This window comes from Varanus komodoensis, unplaced genomic scaffold, assembly GCF_004798865.1.
Source record: "Varanus komodoensis strain SLA01 unplaced genomic scaffold, ASM479886v1 scaffold154, whole genome shotgun sequence".
NCBI classification, from domain to species: Eukaryota; Metazoa; Chordata; class Lepidosauria; order Squamata; family Varanidae; genus Varanus; species Varanus komodoensis.
Window position 1 is genome coordinate 135,831 of NW_025335449.1, and position 20,188 is coordinate 156,018.

General features: G+C 48.5%; 1 protein-coding gene across 3 annotated transcripts in view; it reads left to right on the forward strand.

Moving 5' to 3' along the window:
• The first annotated feature begins 1,967 nt into the window (after positions 1-1,967).
• The window catches only part of LOC123021049 (zinc finger protein 883-like), a 58,006-nt gene continuing 39,785 nt past the window's right edge, over positions 1,968-20,188 (forward strand). For 2 of the 3 annotated variants that reach the window (XM_044425429.1, XM_044425430.1), the window contains exons 1-7: positions 1,968-2,044; positions 5,304-5,853; positions 7,632-7,737; positions 10,985-11,064; positions 13,432-13,558; positions 16,445-16,555; positions 19,393-20,114. In XM_044425429.1, coding sequence (XP_044281364.1) covers positions 5,392-5,853; positions 7,632-7,737; positions 10,985-11,064; positions 13,432-13,558; positions 16,445-16,555; positions 19,393-20,114 — 1,608 coding nt within the window. In that variant the 5' untranslated portion in view covers positions 1,968-2,044; positions 5,304-5,391. Of the gene's footprint in view, positions 2,045-5,303; positions 5,854-7,631; positions 7,738-10,984; positions 11,065-13,431; positions 13,559-14,602; positions 14,760-16,444; positions 16,556-19,392; positions 20,115-20,188 lie in introns of those variants that run through there. The other variant, XM_044425431.1, reaches the window with a different exon arrangement.

Consider the following 20,188-nt stretch of genomic DNA (forward strand, 5'->3'; position numbering starts at 1 on the left):
TCACTCCAACATAGGCTATTTGCAGGCTCCAGACATTTAACTATTATTTCCTTCATTTGAATTCTTGGATGAAAAAGAAGTTTATCACTCTAACTAGAGGTCTTTCCACCTGCGGCCTTTTAAATGGTTTCTCCCATGTGTGAATTCTTTGATGTGAAATAAGGTTATCATTGTGATTGAAGGTTTTTCCACACTCCCAGGTTTCTCAATGGTTTCTCCCTGTGTGACTTTTTTACCTGGTGTCATTTGCATAGTGGGAGGAGCAACCCAGTGAGAACTACCTGAGGGATAGGGAACTACCTATTGTTTCCCCACTGCTTTCGAGAGTGCCAGGGGAAAAAATTGATGGCTGTATAGGTATTTTCTACTTCCGTTCCAGTTGTATCAATTATTATTACTGTCGTTGTCATCATGATTATTATGAATTGCTGTGAACTACGAAAACTCTTTGGGTGGTTCACAGCAATTCATAACAGTTGCATAAGAACAGAATAGATTATAAAGCACAAGCAGAACTGAATGCCGAAGAATTGAGGCCTTTGAATTGTGGTGCTGGACAAGACTCCTGAGAGTCCCTTGGACCACAAGATCAAACCGGTCAGTCTTAGAGGAGATCAACCCTGACTGCTCTTTAAAAGGCCATATACTGAGGATGAAACTCGAATACTTTGGCCACCTAATGAGAAGGAAGGAAGGAAGGAAGGAAGGAAGGAAGGAAGGAAGGAAGGAAGGAAGGACTCACTGGAGAAGACCCTGATGCTGGGAATGATTAATTGCAAAAGGAGAAAGGGACAGCAGAGGTTGAGATGGCTGGATGAGGGAGGTGGGTGCAGGCTTGGATGGACTCTGAGGGATGGCGGAAGACAGGAGAGCCTGGAGGGATGTTGTCCGTTGGGTCGTGATGGGTCGGGCATGACTTTGCAGCTAAACAAAAAACAATCATAAAATACATGCAATAAAATACGGGATAAAATTCTGATATACAAAATAGGTTGTTGTTAGTTGTGAAGTCATGCCCATCGCAACCCCATGGACAACATTCCTCCAGGCCCTCCTGTCCTCCACCATCCCCCGGAGTCCACCCAAGCTCACGCCAACTGCTTCAGTGACTCCATCCAGCCACCTCATCCTCTGCCACCCCCTTCTTCTTTTGCCATCTATTGTTTCCAGATACAAAATATAAAAAGATGCAAAACACTAAAACAATTTCAGTAAAAAGCTAGACCTGTTAAAACACGTATCGTACGCCATTAAACAGTTATGCGTAGCAATAAAAATGAAGCCATCAAACATCATTTTAATTGTTAAAATATATGATCTGGCCAGGGCAACTTCTTCTTCCTTCTCTTTTCTCCTCCTATATTCTTTATGTACTTATTTTATACTGTTAATTTTAATTTTATATTATTATGTTTGTATCTCTGTGTATTTTTTGTATTTTTGTATTCAGTGGTAATTTATTATGTTCTATTGTATTTCAATGTATTTTATTGTGTTGTAAGCCGCCCCGAGGCTTCGGCAAGGGGCGGCATAGAAATGTAATAATAATAATAATAATAATAATAATAATAATAATAATAATAATAATAATAAAAAATGGGTAGCTTGAATCGTCTGGATGTGTCTTCCACCACGAACCTTTAAAGTCTGCGTGGAAAAGAGACGCAGCAAGTGCTTCGCATTACGCACAACACATCTTCAAAGCTGTTTCCTCTGGAAAAGGAGAACACGGTTCCTCTTGTCGCCCTTCTTGGGGGATTTTACACAAAACTTGTCTAAGAAGGCGGGAGCGGAGTGTCCATTTCAACACCCCGCTTGCAAACAGACCGCTTTGCATTCCCTTGACTCCCGCCTTGCCTCCGGGTGGGAAAACCCGCTTTGCCCAGAAGCGGGCGTGGCGCTCTAACGTTATTAGCTCTATGCGACACGCATCTCCCGGTCCTCCTCTTTTGTGTCTTTTTCCCTCCCCTTTCACGCCTCCGAGAGACGGACCCTTCCTGGATGTCCTCGCTCCTCCGGGGCATCGGCGGCCTCCTGGAGAAAGGTATCTGGGGCAATCGCGTGCATCCCCTCATGGGGGGCAGGTCGGGAGCGGAGCCGGCCGGAGCCGGGGGTCAGACTAGATGTCCCGGGGAACCCCTCCTGGCTCGCTCTGTTTCCATGTTTCTGTGCGCTGTGCGCTGCGCACCAGGTGAGGGAGCCGGTGCCAGGTGCGCCTGGCACACCTGGATTCCTCGCTCCACCTGCCCTGAGTGGTCCTGCAGGCTCGGGCCAAAGTGACCGTAGGGGATTGGAATGACCCAGAGGCTGGACAAAAAAAGAGATGTTGGGGCTGTGCGGAAAGGAGGCGTGCTGGGGGTGTCCGGAAGGAGGCCCAGTGTGGGAGAAGTGGGGAAGAGACCCCCCCCCCCCCGCCACCACATAATCCAAGACTCAAAGGGGTCATCCGATAAAGAGCTGGTGAGTGGGGCATCTGGGACAAAGCAAAGGAAGGGCTTCCCCACCCCCCCAGGGCATAATCAAACTGTGGAATCCATTTCCATGAGAAGTAGCAGCAGCTGCCAAGTTACATGGCTTTAAAAGGGAATTGGACAAATTCATGGACATGGTGGCTAGTGGTTCTAGTCCTCATGACTGTATGTTATGTCCAGTACCAGAGGAAGCACCCATTTGCTTGGGAACATGGTGAGGAAGGTGCTGTTATGCTCATGTTTCGCTTGTGGGTGTTCTATAGGCAACTGATTGGCTGAAGTGTGAACAGAGTATTGGACTAGTTGGACCTTGGGTCTTGTAAAGGGCAAAGCTACTAGTCCTCATGATCAGAGTTTCCTTCACTATTTCTTCTCATAGTGAAGAAGGGTATTTACCCTGTGCCAAATTCCCCGTTTGTCCTGCATTTATCTGCAATCCTCCCAGTAGGGTCTGGTGTGTGGAGTGTGTGTGAATTCTCCCAGCAATGGTGCAGTTCTCCTTCTTGTGATGTAAAATATTTCGGGGCGGACAATTTCAGCCCTTCTACTTTCCAAAAAGCCTTGCTGCCGGCAGGTGAAAACTCCCAGGAGTGGTTTAATCTGGACAAATCCACAACCTGTAGTCTTGGACTTTCCTTGGGGTTTTGGATAGGGGGACTCCTCTGGGGAGCACCAACCAGCCTTCCAAATTCTCCACTGCCTCACTGGCCCCGATGGGTGTTTGGCCGAAACGGACAAGCGGGTGCCGTGGCAGAAGGTTGTAAAGGCGGCTGGTAGTTGCAAAATAGTAACAATAACAATAAAGGCCAAAACCTTTTTATTTTCCCAATATTTTAAGGTCTGACTGTGATTTTAATATGGGTTTTATTGTCAGAATTTGATTGGGATGTTGTATTTTATTTTATTTTATTTTATTTTATTTTTTGTCTTACTGTTAAACCATCCCGAGACTTCAGTAAGGAACTGTCTAAAACACTTTTAATTTAAATAAACAAACAACAACAACAGTTTTATTTCATCATCATCTTTGTATATCATATTAATCTGGCCTTTTTTCCTGCAAGGCATCCAAGGTGGTTTACCTGATCCTCTTTGTCGAGGGGGGCAGCCCTGTATGTAAACAATCCACACATTCTAGAGCAATAAAACTAAAGTCCTTTAATGCTAATTGTCTACAAGATTTACAACTCTATAGATAAGTTCCCTAATAGCAGACCTTGCTAAACAGATGTTAACTCTCTAATGGCTTCTCTTCCCAAGCCCATGTGGGATCATTCTCCCAAGTCACGCCTTTCCTCCCTCTTACGTAATAAATTTTGCCGCTGTTCATACCTGCGTAAAATACGTCTGTTCTGGGCCCTTGAAAAATCCACGACACCTGTTGTGTCTTCTGTTTCTGGCTCAGGGAGATCAGCATCAGGGGGGGAAGAGGCAGTTTGCTCTGCCTCCTTCTGAGTAGAACTTGCAGCTCCCTCTTTCTCGTGACTCCCTGTCTCTGATAAAGGTCCAGGCGTTTGCTCAACATGCTGCGGATCAGAGGAAGACGCAGCGGCTGGCTCAGCCGTCCCTGCGTTGGGTTGCGGGGTCGACTCTTGGGCACTGGATGTCAGATGCAAGGTCTCCTCGTGAGTCACTGTTTCTGTCGGAGCTTCATGCACGACACTCTTATACCTCTCCATTTTATCTTCAACCCTGTGAGGTGGGTTAGGCTGAGAGTCAGTAACTGGGCCAAAGTCACCCAGTGCGATTCATGGCTGAGTGGGGACTTGAACCCTGAGCTCCCAAGACCCAGTCCAGCTCACAAGCCGCTATGCCACACTGGCTCTCTACTCAAGGAGGACAACGCAGACTAGAAAAAGACAAGGAAAAATGAGAGACCAGCCCCTGGTGGATCTTGTAAATTTGAGCACTCACCCAGCAATTGAAATTATCTTCTTTTTCCTAGACTTCACAATAAATATGTCACAATATGTTTATTTTATTTTATTTTTTATTTATATCCTGCCTTTTTCCTACAAAGGGCTCAAGGCAGCTTACATCTCCTCCTCCATCTTATCCCCACAACAACAATCCTGTGAGGTAGGTTGGGCTGAGAGTCTGTGAGTGGCCCAAAGTCACCCAGTTGGTTTCATGGCTGAGCGGGGACTAGAACCCAGATCGTCTGAGTCCCAGTCCCATGCTCTTAACCACTACACTACACTGGCTCTCTCTCTTTAGTCCTGTCATTCAACTAAAAGTACCCAAAATTATGTTTTTCAAAAACCCATTTCTAGCTCTGTTTCCTTCACTCTGATAAAGTGGGGACCTATAGCTTGTATGCCATCCAGTCATCTCTGACTTATGGTGACCCTATCAACATGTTTTCCAAAATGTCAGCTCCTTGTCAGCCCCACTCGACTCTTCTGAATTCGGGGCTGCGGCTTCCTTGGGGGAGTCAACCCATCTCAGGTGTGGTTGTCCTTTTCTTCTTTTGCCTTCCCCTTTTCCTGGCATGACTGTCTTCTCCGAGGGGTCCGGTCTTCTTGTGATGTGTCCAAAGTAGGACAGCCTCGGTTTGATCATTTTTGTTTCAAGAGAAAGCTCTGCCTTGTCTTTCTTTGTCTTTCCGTCAGCCACAAAGCTCTCCTCTAACACGTTTCAAACACGTCTGTTTTCTCCCTGCCCGCTTCCTTCCCTGTCCAGCTTCCACACCCACTCAGTGACCAGGAATGGAAGAATGTGGATGGTCTTGGCCTTGGTCTCCATGGGAACAGCCCTGATTATTTTTTTCTGTCTGTAGAGTGCAGTCCCAGAATAGCTAGTTCTGATTAGGAATTATCTTTCTTTTTGAAGACATTAGGAATTACCAAAGCTCTGAGAAGATGGACTGAGGAAGAGGGGGCCCAGAGAAAGGACAGCTTTCTGCCTTCCCATTTGGAGGATGTCCCATTTCCGTTGTCCCAGCTGGTTGCTGTCCTCGAAGATGAAGGACCCGGGCCTGGATGGTCCGGGTGAAAGGACGGGAGCAGCCAAAGGCCTTCCTGATGCTCTGCAAGCTGGCATTTTGTGGGAAAGATCGGTGCACAAGATCCTGGGGGTGGACATTGCCAGCTCAGAGGAGAAGCGCCAGCGTTTCCGGAAGTTTCTCTCCCACGAGGCTGAAAGGCCCCGGGAGTTTTGCAGCCGGCTCTACAACATTGGCTGTCGGTGGCTGAAGCCGGAGCAGCACACCAAAAAACAGATCCTGGACCTGGTGATTCTGGAGCTCTTTCTGACTGGGCTGCCCCCAGAGCTTGGCAGCTGGGTCAGGGAATGTGGGGCAGAGACCAGCTCCCAGGCAGTGGCACTGGCCGAAGGTTTCCTCCTGAGCCAGGCAGAGGTTGAGAAACGGGGAGAGCACCAGGTGAGGCTGTTTTGTTGTACGTTCATTATTTCCTTTCCCCACCAAATCGGCCACCTGGACACAAAGTGGGTGGCCGGCCCATCCAACCAAGGATCTCCGTTTCTGGCTGATAACACTTCGACCTCTTCCCTGGCCCTATTTCTAAGATCTGGAAAAGCTGCACATTAAGAACATCTGGTCTGGGGGCCGAGTTGCCAGTCTTGCCCCCCACAATGCACGCGCCATAGTGAATAACCTCCCTGCTGGACTACTGGAATGCGTTTTGTGTGGGGCTGTCCAGGTTCACAAGCTGCGGCTGCTGCAGGAAACAACTCTGGCCCCAGAATGGCCGTTCTTACCCTGGGAGGGAGACACCAAAGGCAGAGGGGAGGGGGGACTGCCACAGAGAGGACGGACGGGATCTCTCCTCGCTCATTCCAGAGTGCAGGACATGGAATTATGGACTCAAGTGAAAAAAACGAGATTTAGAGTAGACACCAGGAAGCATTTCCTCACTGTCAGGGCAGTAAGACAATGGAACCTGTTACCTAGGGAAGCTGTGGGCTCTCCCTTGCGAGAGAGATTCAAAAAATGTCTGGACAGTTACCTGAGTGGGTTGCGTTGAGTTAGTCTCCTGCAGCAGCAGCAGCGGGTCAGACCCGGTGGCCTTCTGGCCCCTTCCGACTCTGTGATTCTATGCCTGGAGGGTGCGGGTGGCCACGGTTTACCCAGCCCAGCCCAGCCCAGCCCATCCTCACGCTTGGAAGAGAGCTTGTACGGCACTTTTCCTAAAGCTCCAAGCTCATCCAAATATTCACTTGCACACAGAAGAGTATCTTACACTGCCAGAACGTCGGTGCACCTACTTCAGCATCGTTGACCCGGTTCTCACGGCAAGATAAGTCTTTGTGGGCAGTCGGCCACAGCAAGTTGTCGTTTGGCCTGAACCCGGACTGTTGTGTTGTCCTCCACGGTGGCTCCTGAGAACTCACGGGCTGTTCTAGGAGCTGTTTGACCCACGATGGGTTATTGTATTGTCTGAACCTGGGCGACCGATGCCGCCGTGGGTTGCAGAAAGCAAGGAATGAATTGCTTGGCAAGAGCAGCAAGCGACCCTGGATGCGCTCGGTGGTCCCATCCACGCGGCGGCCAGGGGTTGCCCCTGCAATGCGCCCATGTGGTGACCCCCCCCCCGAATTGTGTCCCAGATGTGCACAATTGTCTCCACGATTGTCACTCTGTTTTATTGGAAGACCGTCCTGAGACCTTGGTAGCAGACAGTATATAAAACTGTTAAATAAATAAGTAAAAAAATTAATATGTTGACTTGCGCAGTTGTGAAGGGGCGCCATTGCATGGGGGTCCAAAGATGGGAAGTCCTGCCTGGGCACTGCCCCAGAACAGGGATTTATTTATTACTCCTTTAGGTATCGAGGCCCTGAGCTGTTTAGGGATCAAAGTGCGTCAGGCAGCAACCCTGAGTATGGAGCCAGAGCGGCCCCAAATAGGCTTCCCGCTGCCTCTTGGTCTCGCCCCACACACAGCTGTCAAATGGGGAGCTCTGATGGGAGAGCAACGCCGTGACGGATCAGATCTTTACTTGCAAAGAGGGTTGGGGGCTTTTCCTCCGTTGCCAACGGAAGGCTGAACTAGGCGGACGCTTGATCTGACCTCACAGGATTTCTCTTCTGTTCTTGCGTGCCCGAACGAGGAAGCTGGAGCCCCGGTGATGAATGCAGCCGGGCTATTTGGAGTGGGTGGCGCAAGGCAAAATCCGTTCCTCTGTTTTCGTACTCAAGGTGGCGCCAGATACCCCAGAGGCACAAGGGGCTCCGCTGGACACGAGCCAGAGGTCCCGTGCCGGGCAGATGGCACAGGAGCGAGATGCAAGGGCTGCCTTGTTGGGTAAGGACATCTGCTTGCGTGTGCTGAGGTGCTTGGGAAAGTTCCCTGATGCGTCTTCCCAGCAGCTTAACTGTTCACAGAAACAGGGTGAGTCTGAAGGGGTCTCCCGGGCTATCTAGTCTGACCCCCGGCTCCAGCTGGCTCCACTCACGACATGCCCACCATGTGCACGTCCAGCCTATCCTTGAACACCCGCACCGATGGGGGCCCAGCCACCTCCCGTGGAAGCCCATTCCACACCCTCGGGGTCCTAACTGTCAGGAAGTGCTTCCTGGCATCCAAATTGAACCTTGGTTCCCTGAGCTTCGTTTCCGTTGGAGCGCATCCTGCCCTCCTCTGCAGGGGAGAACAGGTCTCTACCCACCTCCGCGGGACATCCACTCACATACCTCTGTGTCAGCAACAGATCCCCTCTGAGGCTCCTCTTCTCCAGGCTGAAGAGGCCCCGTTCCCTCAGTCTCGCCCTCATACGGCATCCCCTGCAAACCGGCCACCAACCTTGTGGCCCTGCGCTGCACTGACTCCAACATGGCTATCTCCTTCCTGTAATGAGGGGCCCAAAACAGAGCACAATACTCCAGTTGCAGGCACACCAGAGTCATATAGAGTGGTAGTAATACCTCTCTCGATCTAGAAGCCACACTTCCTGCTATGCAACCAAGGGCAGCGTTCGCCCTCTTGACCACCGCATCACACTGTTGGCTCGTGTTTAGCCTGCAGTCAACCAGCACCCTGAGGTCCCTTTCACAAGTGCTGCTCTCCAGCCACTTGTCCCCTAACCGGTACTTATGGCACCCATTCCTATGCCCCAAGTGCAAGACCTTGCACTTACCCACATTGAACGCCATCCTGTTGTCCCCTGCCCACTTCCACATTCTGTCCAAATCCGTCTGGATCTGGAGTACCTGCTCCTCAGTTGTGGCCACTGTTCCCCTTTTAGTATCATCTGTGAATTTGATCATGATTTTATCCAAGTTAGATTATTACAGTGCAATCTACGTGGGGCTGCCCTTGACGATTGTTCGGAAGCTGCAGCCTCTGCAAAATACCACAGCCAGACGAATAACGGGGATCAGACAGCCTGGTCATAAACTCCAATTCTGGCCTCTATGCTTGCAGGCCTAAATCAAGGGGCTGGTTTTAACCCATAAAGCCCCACATGGCTTGGGACCACGATCCCTGATAGAGGGCCTCTCCCAACTTTTATCTACCCAGACACAACAGTCAAGTTCTGGGCCCTTCCTTTGGCTGCCATCTCTGAGTGGGGCTCTAATGGAGGCATCAAGAGGAGCCTTTTCAGTGGTCCTCCCCCACCCCAGTTCTGGAATCAGCTCCCCACTGAGCCCTGCCTGGTGCCAACATGACTCTCATTTCAGCACCAGCTATAGGCTGCCCTCAATTGGTGGGCATTTATTTTTATTATTATTTTATTAAAACATTTTTATGCCGCCCCATTCGCCGAAGCCTCGGGGCGGCTTACATCACTAAGTTAAAATAATTATAATATAAATTAAAAATATAAATATTAAATTAAAAATACAACAATACAGTATAAAATAAGCCACCCTGGCCAGATAAAATCCAATAATATTAACAGTTAAAATGCCGCTTGAATAAAAAGGTCTTCTCCTGGCGCCGAAAAACAAATAACGATGGCGCCAGAATTACTGAGGCCTGCTGGGAATTAGACAGGGTTTAACAGAGTCTTCTGAACTCATTATATTTTTTCCTCTTTTAAATTTGGTGTTAAATTTTGCATTGTTCGCCTTTAGGATGCTTGAATATGATTTAGTGGTCTATTTTATATTGTTTTTAAATAGGGTTAGGATTGGGGTCAGGTCGTTTTCCACGGGGGGCTTGTGTAGCCTTTCGCCTAGAGCTCCGAGCCCATCCAGGATCAAGCTGTTGTAGCAGGAACACAGAAAAGGTGCTTACCCTGGCAGAGCCTCAATCGGCCTGATTTGCATGCCAGGGCAACCCGTGGTGGGTAATTAGGTACAGTAATCAGCTGTCGCAAGTTGTCTCATTTTGTCTCAGTGCAGACTTTTGCTCTGGACAGTGGTCCCTGACATCTCCGAGGCTGTACTGGAGGGGTCCCACAGGGGGTCAGAGCACCTCCGTTTATTTTGGAGGGGCCTTCGTGGGGGCCACTGGACCCCCAAAGCCAGGGTCACTGTCAAGAGACTTAGTCTGGAGAGACTTCATCGTCCTGGTTCGTGGCCGGCAGCTGCCACGGTGTGAGGCTCCTGAGTGGAATGGACTAAGAAGGGGTGTTTTTCTGACAGTTTCCAACCATTCCCTGGAAATCTCTCTCTAGAGAGGCCGGTCGGGAATTCCACACCGTTTTTCTGTGACATGTTGCTCATGGCCAACCCTGTAGGTCATGCTTCTAGATAGGAACGGCCTTATTAATTCCACATTAGCCATTCTTGGAGATTTTTGTCTGGAAAGCAGGGTGGGAATGTAATTTTAAAACACCATTCATTTACAGAAAATAAGAAATAGCCTCTAGAAGCAGTCCTTGTTTCACCTTGCATTCGTTGCTCCGCAGAAATTTAAACAAAGCAACAAAGCTTATTTTTATTGTATAATCATAGGTCACGTAATCTTGGAAATAGTGTGGCTTTGGGGGCGTGGCTTTGATGGGGGTGTGGCTTTGAGGTATGGCTCTGCCTATCAATGAAGGGACCCCCCCCCAAATTTGCAAATTTCCTGGGCTTTTTTAGGGGTTGTTCAACCCATGATGGGCTATTGAGTTGAATAAAGGTGGGCCTTTTTAGCAGTGCCACCCAGATCCTCATGCAGTTTGGGAGGCAAAAAATGTGGTTCAGTTTGGATATCTGAAATTATACTTGTTCATCCAGGCTTACTGGGACTTGTAATTAAATTAATCATACCACTCCATTTCCCTTCTTGGTTTTGTTCTCCTTATTGTGATTGTTGTAATTAGTATTGATTTTTAAATGAATCTTAAATGTAATTTGAAACGGTGTATTTTAAAGATGATTATGATAGTGATCATTTCAATGTGATTATAAATAAGTATAAATAAATACATGTTGATTGGTCGGTGCTGGACAGGATACAGAATTTACGGGACTGAACCCCATACTTTGAATTGTGAGCTCCATGCATAAAGCAAGTAATTGGACAGCATACAAATTTGATCGATAGATAGATAGATAGATAGATAGATAGATAGATAGATAGATAGAGTTCTTTCTCACCCAGTTTTCATTCCTTGTAGGAGCTGGAACAAACTCACTGGAACAGGCCAGAGAGTCTCTCGCTGATGTACTGGCAACGGCTGCTGCAGATTCTGCTCAGGTGAGCAAGTGGGAGCGTAGCCTCCGCACCTTCTCCAAGGTGCCTTGCAACAGGACAGGATGGGATCCCATTCGGACTCGGATGAGGAGTGGGAGGAAGGCCTTGAAATGGCTGAGGGTTCAAGCTTAGTGCAGAATTAGGTAGGAATGTTTGGACGATGGTGAGCGTGTTGGACTGGGGACCTGGGAGATCCCAGTTCCAGTCCCAGATCTACCTGGACATCACACTCAGCTTCTGGGGTCTTCCTCCAGGTGCCAACCCCTCGGGAGGCTTGGAGGGTGGCAACCCAGGGAAGGGCCTTTTCGGTGGTGGTTCCCCATCTTTGGAAAACCTTGCTATGGCCTGCCTGGTGCCAAATTTGGCATCTTTGTGGTGCCAGGTCAGGACTGTCATCCATGTGGAAGCATTTAAAGACCTCCTGGAGGTCATTTAGGGGCCTGACATGATTAGCCAGGGGCCTTTCTTTTATTCTTGGCTGGGTCTTTTTCCTGTCTTTTCCTGTTTTAATGTTTTTATACTATTTTAAACTCGCGTTAAATTTCGTATTTGTTTTTATTGTATTTAATGTCTACCTTTTGTAAGTCACCCAGAGTGGGTGGTATAGAAATGTAGATGATGATGAAGATGATGCTTAATAATGAAATGATGATGATGATGATGCTTTTTGTAAGCTGTCCAGAGACTTTTGGTATTGGAACGGCCTATAAAAACTTTAAATAAATAAATAAAAATAGTTGCCACTCAGCTATTGCACTCACTGGGTGACTCAGGACCAGTCCAGGCTCTCAGCCCAACCTACCTCACAGGGTTGTTGTTGTTGTGAGAATAAGATGGAGAGAAGGAGGGATTAGGTAAGCTGCCTCGAGCTCCTTGAACGAAATAGCCCTGAAAGCATTTTTAGAACAGGGAGTGAAGCTACCCAAGCGGGAGGGAAGGGGGCCGAACTGGGGGATTGGGCCTCAGATGGGGAGGGGGAAGCGGCGGAAGGGGCTTGTCAAAGCCATTTGCTGTCTGAGGCTTTCCTAGTAAGGATCCCCCAATCGCTCTTGGTGGGCCTCTGAGGCCATCATGAAGGGGATTCTGAAACGAGGAGGAAGAGGTCTTGAAGACGCAGAGACAGGAGTTCTGGAAAGCCAGGGAGAGATGCAGGCCTTTGATGCTCCTGCACTTTCTATTCTATTCTGTTCTGTTCTGTTCTGTTCTATTTAAAACCTTTGTATGCTGTCCCCTTGCAAGGCATCTCGGGACAACTCACGGTCAATACATTGAAAACAATCAATAAAATCAAATACATTAAAACAATCCAAGCAACAAAAACATATAACCAATAAAATGCAATGGTTGCATTAAATACTAGTTTTTAAAATACCGGTTAAATAAAAAGGTTTTGACCTGGCGCCGAAAAGAGTATAAGCTCGGCGCCAGGCGAACCTCTCCGGGGAGCACATTCCATATCTGGGTGCCACCGCAGAGAAGGCCCTACTCTGACTAGATGCCCTTTTTACCTCCTTCAGGGGGTTCTTGGAGTATTGTTACTGTTGCTGCCCACCAGTTTCCGGCCTGGCCAGGAGGGTCGGGATGTTTTGGGAGGGACGGGATGGGTCGAAGAAGGGGAGGAGGGAAGGCCATTGCCTTGCCTGATCCCTGATCCCCTGGCAAGGCATCAGGAGACACAAAATGCCCAGCTGGGGGGCTCGTGCTGGTCACACTGCCTGGCACTTCACCCGTGGGAGCCCCAGAATTACCGAAAGGGAAGGATTTGGGGGAGAAGTCCCCAGTGAGGGTTGAATGACTTTTCTGACATGTGCAGAGGCTCAGCTTCCACAATCCTTGGAGGGCTTCTCAAGTCGTTTTGTCTTCTAGCTGTGAAGTGAAGATGGCGATAGCCTCGTGGGCGAGACGGCGAGGGCCGGGCTCAGGAGAGCATCGATTTTCATCTCTCAGGCTGCTTTATTAGCGATTAGCAGCTGCCATGCCGAATCCCGTTCGACCCTTTCATCGTCATCGTTTTCAACCTCACCGACTTCACAGCTGGACTGGCTGTTTTGCATTTTTCAATATTTACTTAGTTAGGTGTTTTGCATAAATGAATTGAGTTACTTGGAGCCGGGGCTCAGGGGAAGCGGCGGGAAGCAAACTGACCAAGCTGGTCAGCCAGAAATCATAGAGGGGACGCACCGGCGACATGTTGACAAGCCAGACGTTCCGCTCTGTTCCGTTTTCCTTTTGGGGCTGAAGGTTCTGAAAACCGTCCTCTCGCAACCCTGCGGAAACGGCACCCTGCCTGGCTCCTCCGTAACATTGTCCCCTTTTTGATGGCGAGACAGACAGGAGAATCTCTGAGCAAAGTGTGTGTTTTCGTTCCAGGGTCCAGTGACCTTCCCGGAGGTGGCTGTGCATTTCTCCGCAGAGGAGTGGGCACTGCTGGATCCGGGCCAGAGAGCTCTGTACAAGGACGTCATGATGGAGAATTACGGGATCATGGCCTCTCTAGGTAACCCTGCTTCATCAGAGCTTGACGTGCACCGGAGAAATGGCTTGCCAGTTCTCTGCTCTTGGCCTTTTTGCTCATTTCTTTTGGGAGACGCTGGAGGTCCTGACTCAGGGCCTGAGGTCTGTGATGGGCAGAGGGGGGGCGAAGAAGCGGAAGGTGTATCCAAACAAGGCAGAAGCATTGTTTAGGCACTTAAAGGGGGTTAAAAGCAACCCAAGAGGAGGAGGGACTCTCCAGATATGGCCAGTTTTCCTCCGCTTGTGAATGGCAACTGCTCAAAGACGGGGGCCCAAACACAGATGTTCCCACATTCTGGTTTGCTTGGGGAGCCTTCAGGAATAAAATGTTATTTATTCCCCGGAAAACGGGGGCATCTTTTGCTTTCTGTCTGCTTTCAGACGTTGGGTTTCCACAGGCTCTTGCCCGCTTGAGTGAGCCTCCCCCCTGCAGTGACACCTTCAGCCACTAGAGGCAGGCTTCCCTAGCCAACACCTCACCTTGCAGCTCATACCATTCAAAAGGGGGGGGGGGGGGCGGCTGAGCAAAAGTTGTATGTGTGCACTTTCCTCCCCCCATCTCCTCAGATTAATAGAATGGACTGTTTGGCCCTGCCAGGGAATCTCGAAATATTAGATGGGGGAATGTATGCTTGGATTCACAGGGAGATGGGTTTCATTACGAACCTCCACAGTTTATTTGATTGAGCACTCAGGTACCCTCTGCAGAGGCAAACCTTATGAACAACGCTGCCAGGTAGAGGTTGAGACCAGCTACAAGCTTTCAGAACATACACAGAGTGTTTTATAGGTTGTTAGTCACATGACATGCCAGCTGAGTAGGGGATGAGGAAATAAGGGGAACACAGTGAGAGATCTGCAGAGGAGACTTAATACAATGGCCTTGATTACAAGGGATTAACATAACAATCACTGAGGCACAGGGATTATGGTGGCTCTTGGCATGCGAATGAGGGTGATTGCAGTACTGCTAGAAAAGCTTGTCTGGCTACCTTATCAGTTTTGTTTGCTGTTAGCCCAAGACTAGCCAGGGGTTGACTTTCCTTGGAAGCCCCATCCTGCCGAGGCTTTTCCAACCGAAGGGAGTCGCCATCTCTTAAAGGAACAGCTTGAAAATAATGCTAAACAGAAGCCTGCCCTGGGATTCTGCCACTTCCTGAGAAAGAGGCTCAGAAATGCTGCAGGTGAGAGCTTATAACACAAAGGCACATGGAAGCAACCTCCTTCTACCAGGATTTTCCTGAATTTCCCCAACAGCCCCATGTTTTCCTTTCCTGATACTTTTTTTTTTAAAAAGAGCATTGTGGAGTTTTATTGTATCCAGATGAGTGACCACATGTGGAAACAGAACAAGGGGTTGGACTTGATGGCCTTCTAGGCCCCTTCCAACTCTACTCCTGTTCTGTTTTTTTTTAATCTGCTTGCATAGCTATGCATCAAACTAGCAAGTGTCAGTACCAGAAAGAAAAAACACACAGTCAAATACGCTGGGAAGTAAAAAAACGAAATCTCGGGCTTCATTCGACTGGCCCCCAGAAACACACATGTGTGTGTCAGACTGTGAGAGAGAAAGCCACAAGAATCTGCAACTAGCTGATGGTCTGCCAGAAATTTCTCCATGTTACAATGAATAACAGAAAAGCATAAAAAATGCTTCATCCTGTCCCCATCCTGTTTTCTCCTGTAAACAAACCTTGCCACTAAGAGCTAGGGCTAGCTCAGGGGTCGGCAACCGCGGCTCCGGAGCCGCACGTGGCTCTTGAACCCCTCTGCTGCGGCTCCGTCACTCAAAACGTGCCAGCACAGCCGCTCTGCTCGAAGTTTCAGGAACACAGTTAAGTAAATCAGCTAATTAAGTAAAGTTAAGTAAATCGCTACATTCCTCTGCTGAACAAGCTTCTGCAGGCTCTCATGTTACAGAAGGCTGCTGAAAGGATTCTCTTTGTCCCAATGTGATCTCCTTCATCTGAATGTTAAAGTCACAATTCACAGCACTTGACTGTTTATCTGCTAATCAGTCACTAAACACACCTATATCTCTGGTGTTCTGAGGACCCTCTGTGGACCCTCCCGATTTACTGAGCCCCCCCCCCATAGGCCAACCATGGACAAATCGAAGAAAAGAAAAGTTTCTGATGAAAACCAAACGTTTAATGGTACGTGGGTAGATTCATTTGCTTTTACTGCTGATGAACTTACGGGGTTTGCTGGTTAATGCATGCAGCCCTTTAGCACTGACTTTGACTCTTCAGGAAGCTGTTCTCCTTTTCAAAATATATGAAAGGAATCCTACTAGTTTATAATGTAAGATTAAAAATAACAGTTTTAGTGACTGAAGAAGAGCAGCAGCTCAATCATAATGAAGATATACGTAGCATTAAGGTAAAAAGCGATATATGCTGTGTTATCTTCATTTTAGATGTCAAAAGGGTTTTGCGGCTCCCGGTGTTTTCTTTTGTGTGGGGAACGGGTCCAAATGGCTCTTTGAGTGTTAAAGGTTGCCACCCCTGGTCTAGCTAATCTCAGGAGCCGAATTTACAGAATTTAGGCAGAGCAGTGGTTCTCTGCTCTGAAGCATTGAGCCACAGACAAGCTTCTGCCTTCAGTTCTCCGCTTCTTCTGTACTGTTTCTGATTTAATGTCCTTCCTGTTGCTTATTCCTGACACATGTTGAATCACCTTTGCTAAGCTGGAAAGGCGGCGGTCTGCAGCTGGAAGGGTGACCACACGTGGAAGCGGAGGGGGTTGGACTCGATGGCCTTCTCGGCCCCTTCCAACTCTACCAGTCTTCTGTTCTGTTGATGAAAATTTGTAAGAGGGCCAGGAAGAGGACCAAAAAGAATTCATCTGTTCTTAATTTTTTTCCAAGATGTATTGGTGTTATCCAAACCTGATCTCATCAGCTGGTTGGAAAAAGGAGGAGATAAATTTGTGGAAGATTCGTGTTTCTTTGACTCTGCAGAAGGGGAGAGATTGGCAGGTAGGTGCTTAGGGATTTGGTTATAGTATTTATATAGTGCCGTGTACCTAAGCAGCTTCTAGAGCAAATAACCCCAATGAAAGAATTACAAATGGGGTAAAAACAGACTTTCATTGAAACTGTGGCTGTGCAGCAAGAAGGCTTCCCGAACAAAGATGTGCTCAGCAGGTGCTGAAAATAATGCGGTGTTGAAGCCTTCCCAGCCTCCTGAGGTGAGGAGTTCCACAAAATGGGCCCACCACCCTGAAGGCTCTGCTCCTGGTGGACTCCAGTCAGACCATGTCAGTGCAGAAGCACCTGGAGAAAGTCTCTGCCGCTGCTACTGCTTCTCCAGGCTGGAATTGGATCCTTCCTCCCCTCAGGGAGGCTGTTATAAACAAAAGCCCAATAAAGAAGAGAAGGGTCAAGCATGTTTCTAGTCCTCAACACATGGCTCTTTCCTTTCTTCCAGCCAGGGGTGAATCTAGGTTTGTGGACTAGGCTGTGTTTCTTGGGAGGAAAACCAGACTGGTTCTTTTGAGCATGTCTGGCCAAAACACTGTAGTGATTGAGGTTGACCACCATTCTTGGATTCTGAGGAAGGAGGAGGAGGCCTTGAAGAAGTGGAAATAGGAGTTGTGGGAACCCAGGGAGCAGCCCAGCCCTTGGAAACACCTCCAAGGCCATGGCCCACAGGGTCCCAGGCTGACCAGGAGAGCAAGGATGTTTTGGAAAGGACTGGGAGGGGTGAAGGGACAGCTACTGCCTTTTTTATTCATTTTTATTTGTTTATTTAAAACTTTTATATACTGTCCCATCACTGACCTCTCGGGACGGTTCACAACAACAGCAGTACAATAAGATAAAGAAATAAAAGCAGTTCAGTGTCCAATAATAAATATAAAAACCACAAATTAAGGCAATTAACAATCAAAATAGTGGGGAAATAAAAAGGGTTTCACCTGGTACTGAGATGAAAAAAGCGTTGGCACCAGGCGGACCTCTCTGGGGTGTGCATTCCACAGCCAGGGCGCCACTGCAGAGAAGGCCCTCCTCCAGGTGCTCACTCTCCTAACCTCCTTCAAGGACGGTTCCCAGGGCAGGGCCTCTGCCTCAGTTCTCATGGGGCGGGAGGGCGCATGGGGAAGAAGGTGTTCCTTCAGGTATCCTGGACCCTAGCCATTTAGGGCTTTAAAGGTCATCACCTGCACCTTAAATTGGGCCTGGACTTCAATTGGCAGCCCGTGTAAGCGACAGAGGACCGGTGTTATATGTGAATACCTGCCGGTCCATGTTAATATCCTGGCAGCTCCATTCTGAACCAACTGAAGTATCTGGACCGGATTGCCTTGCCTGGTCTGTGATCCCAGGACGAGGTGCTGGGAAAGATAAGCTTCCCAGTTAGAGGACTTGCACAGGTCTTGCCAACTGGCCCTTCACCAGCCGGAGCCACGCAAGGAGTCCCAGAGATAATGAAAGGGGAGGATTTGGGGGCGAAGTGCCCAGTTCAGGCTCAACTTTCTTGGCATAAGCAGACGCTTATCTTCCAACTCTTTGGAGCACCCTCTAGAGCAGTGGTGGCGAACCTATGGCACGCATAGGTGCCATAGGTAGCAGAGCCCTCTCTGTCGGCACGCGAGCCAAGTCCCCCCGCATCGCCGCAGCAGCTGAGTATTGGAAAACAGCGCACACAGGGGCCATGCGCATGCTCAGAAAGGAGTAGCGGCGCCAGGTGAAGACATCAGGAGCTGTGACTCCTTAGCTGCAACTCATCTGAGCTTTCACATGACCAGTCAGTGCACTGCTAAGGAGAAAGAGAGAGAGAGAGATTTGCTTGGACTGGCTGTGAGTTGTTTTTTCTAAACTAAAACCTCAGTTTTCAGGTTTTATTGCAGTGTTGGCACTTTGTGATAAATAAGTGGGTTTTAGGTTGCAGTTTGGGCACTCGGTCTCTAAAAGGTTCGCCGTCACTGCTCTAGAGTTACTTTGCCTTGCAGCTGCAAAGCGACAATAAATATCTGCATTGCAAAGAGACTGCCTGGTGTTTCAGAAGCAAAGGGCAGGGAGGGGAGGGCCAAATAGGTAGGCCTGCCAAACCTTTAAACTCTCACATAAGGGCATCCAGCAGTGGTGCAGGTGAAACTTATTGCTGGCTTCCAAAATGGACCAACCTGCCTCTCCGAGGGGCAGGATGGCACAGCAGATTAATGATGCTGGAACTACCCGCCAGAAACGGTCGGCACTCCGGCGGTTCGAGCCCGGCCCCGCGAGACGGAGTGAATCTCCATGGCCTGCCCTAGCTTGTGCCCCCCTAGCAGTTTGAAAGCATTCCAACTTGCGAGTAGATAAATAGAGTCCGCCATTCTTTGGTGGGAAGAGTTGATTGCGTTCGTGTGGAAGCAAGAACCAGCGCTGGAACGACGTGGACACACCCCATGGAAGAATCAGTGGAGGAAAGCCCCAGATGAGCGGGCGTCCTCAAGAGCACTGTTGTCCAGCCGGTGTGAAGCTAGATTGTCACCCGCCCCCTGCCCCGCACCCGCCCCCAGTGCAAGAAGACTATCAACTGTTGGCTGCCAGAACATCTTCTGTGTGTAAAAAATTGGTCATATAACCCAGGCCATATATGCCATATGCTAAATAAATAATAACTGCTAGAAAGGTAGGGAGCCAATCAATCAATCAATCGATTGATCAATCTTCCCTTTGCCTTCCTACTACACCCATTGCTTGGTCTCTGTTGTTCTCCTCACAGTATCAGACCCATCATGGCTCCTGTTCCATCCATGTACTGTTCCGCCTAATCTCTGGTTTTAAGTTCTTACGCACCCACTTAGTAAATTTCTCTTTTCTTGCAGGAAGCAATATGGAGGGTGAGGACAACGCTGAGCAATCTCAGACATGGACAGAAAGAGATGAATATGAAAGAAAGAGAACAAGAAAGAAAACAGGGAGGAAAGCATCCAGTGGTTGTCAGGACACCACGGTGCATAAAATTATATGCTCAGAAGAAAAAGCAGAGGGTGAAAGCTTCTACCACAACACAAACTTTAATATACCATCAAGGATTCCTACAGCAGAGAAACACTCTCCTTGTCTTCACTGTAGAGAGAACTTTGGGAATAAATCAGCCTTTAAGAGACAGCAAAGAACCCAAACAGAGGAGAAACCCTACCTGTGCCTGGAGTGTGGAAAGAGCTTCTGTAGGAGTGCAAGTTTTATTGGACATCAGAGGATACATGCAGGAGAGAAACCATATCCATGCTTTGTGTGCAGAAAGAGTTTCACTGAAAATGGAAGTCTTCTTAGACATCAAAGAACTCATACAGGGGAGAGACCATACATGTGCTTGGTGTGCAGAAAGACCTTCAAGATGAAAGCACACCTTACTTCACATCAAAGAACTCATACAGGGGAGGAACCATATGAATGTTTTGAGTGTGGAAAGAGCTTCAGAGATGCTTCAAACCTTACTAGACATCAGAGAATTCACACTGGAGAAAAACCATATACCTGCTTGGACTGTGGAAAGAGCTTTAGTCAGAGCTCACATCTCACTTTCCATCAAAGAACTCACACAGGGGAAAAACCATATCACTGCCTGGAGTGTGGAAACTGCTTTAACCGGCGTGCACATCTTCACAGACATCAGAG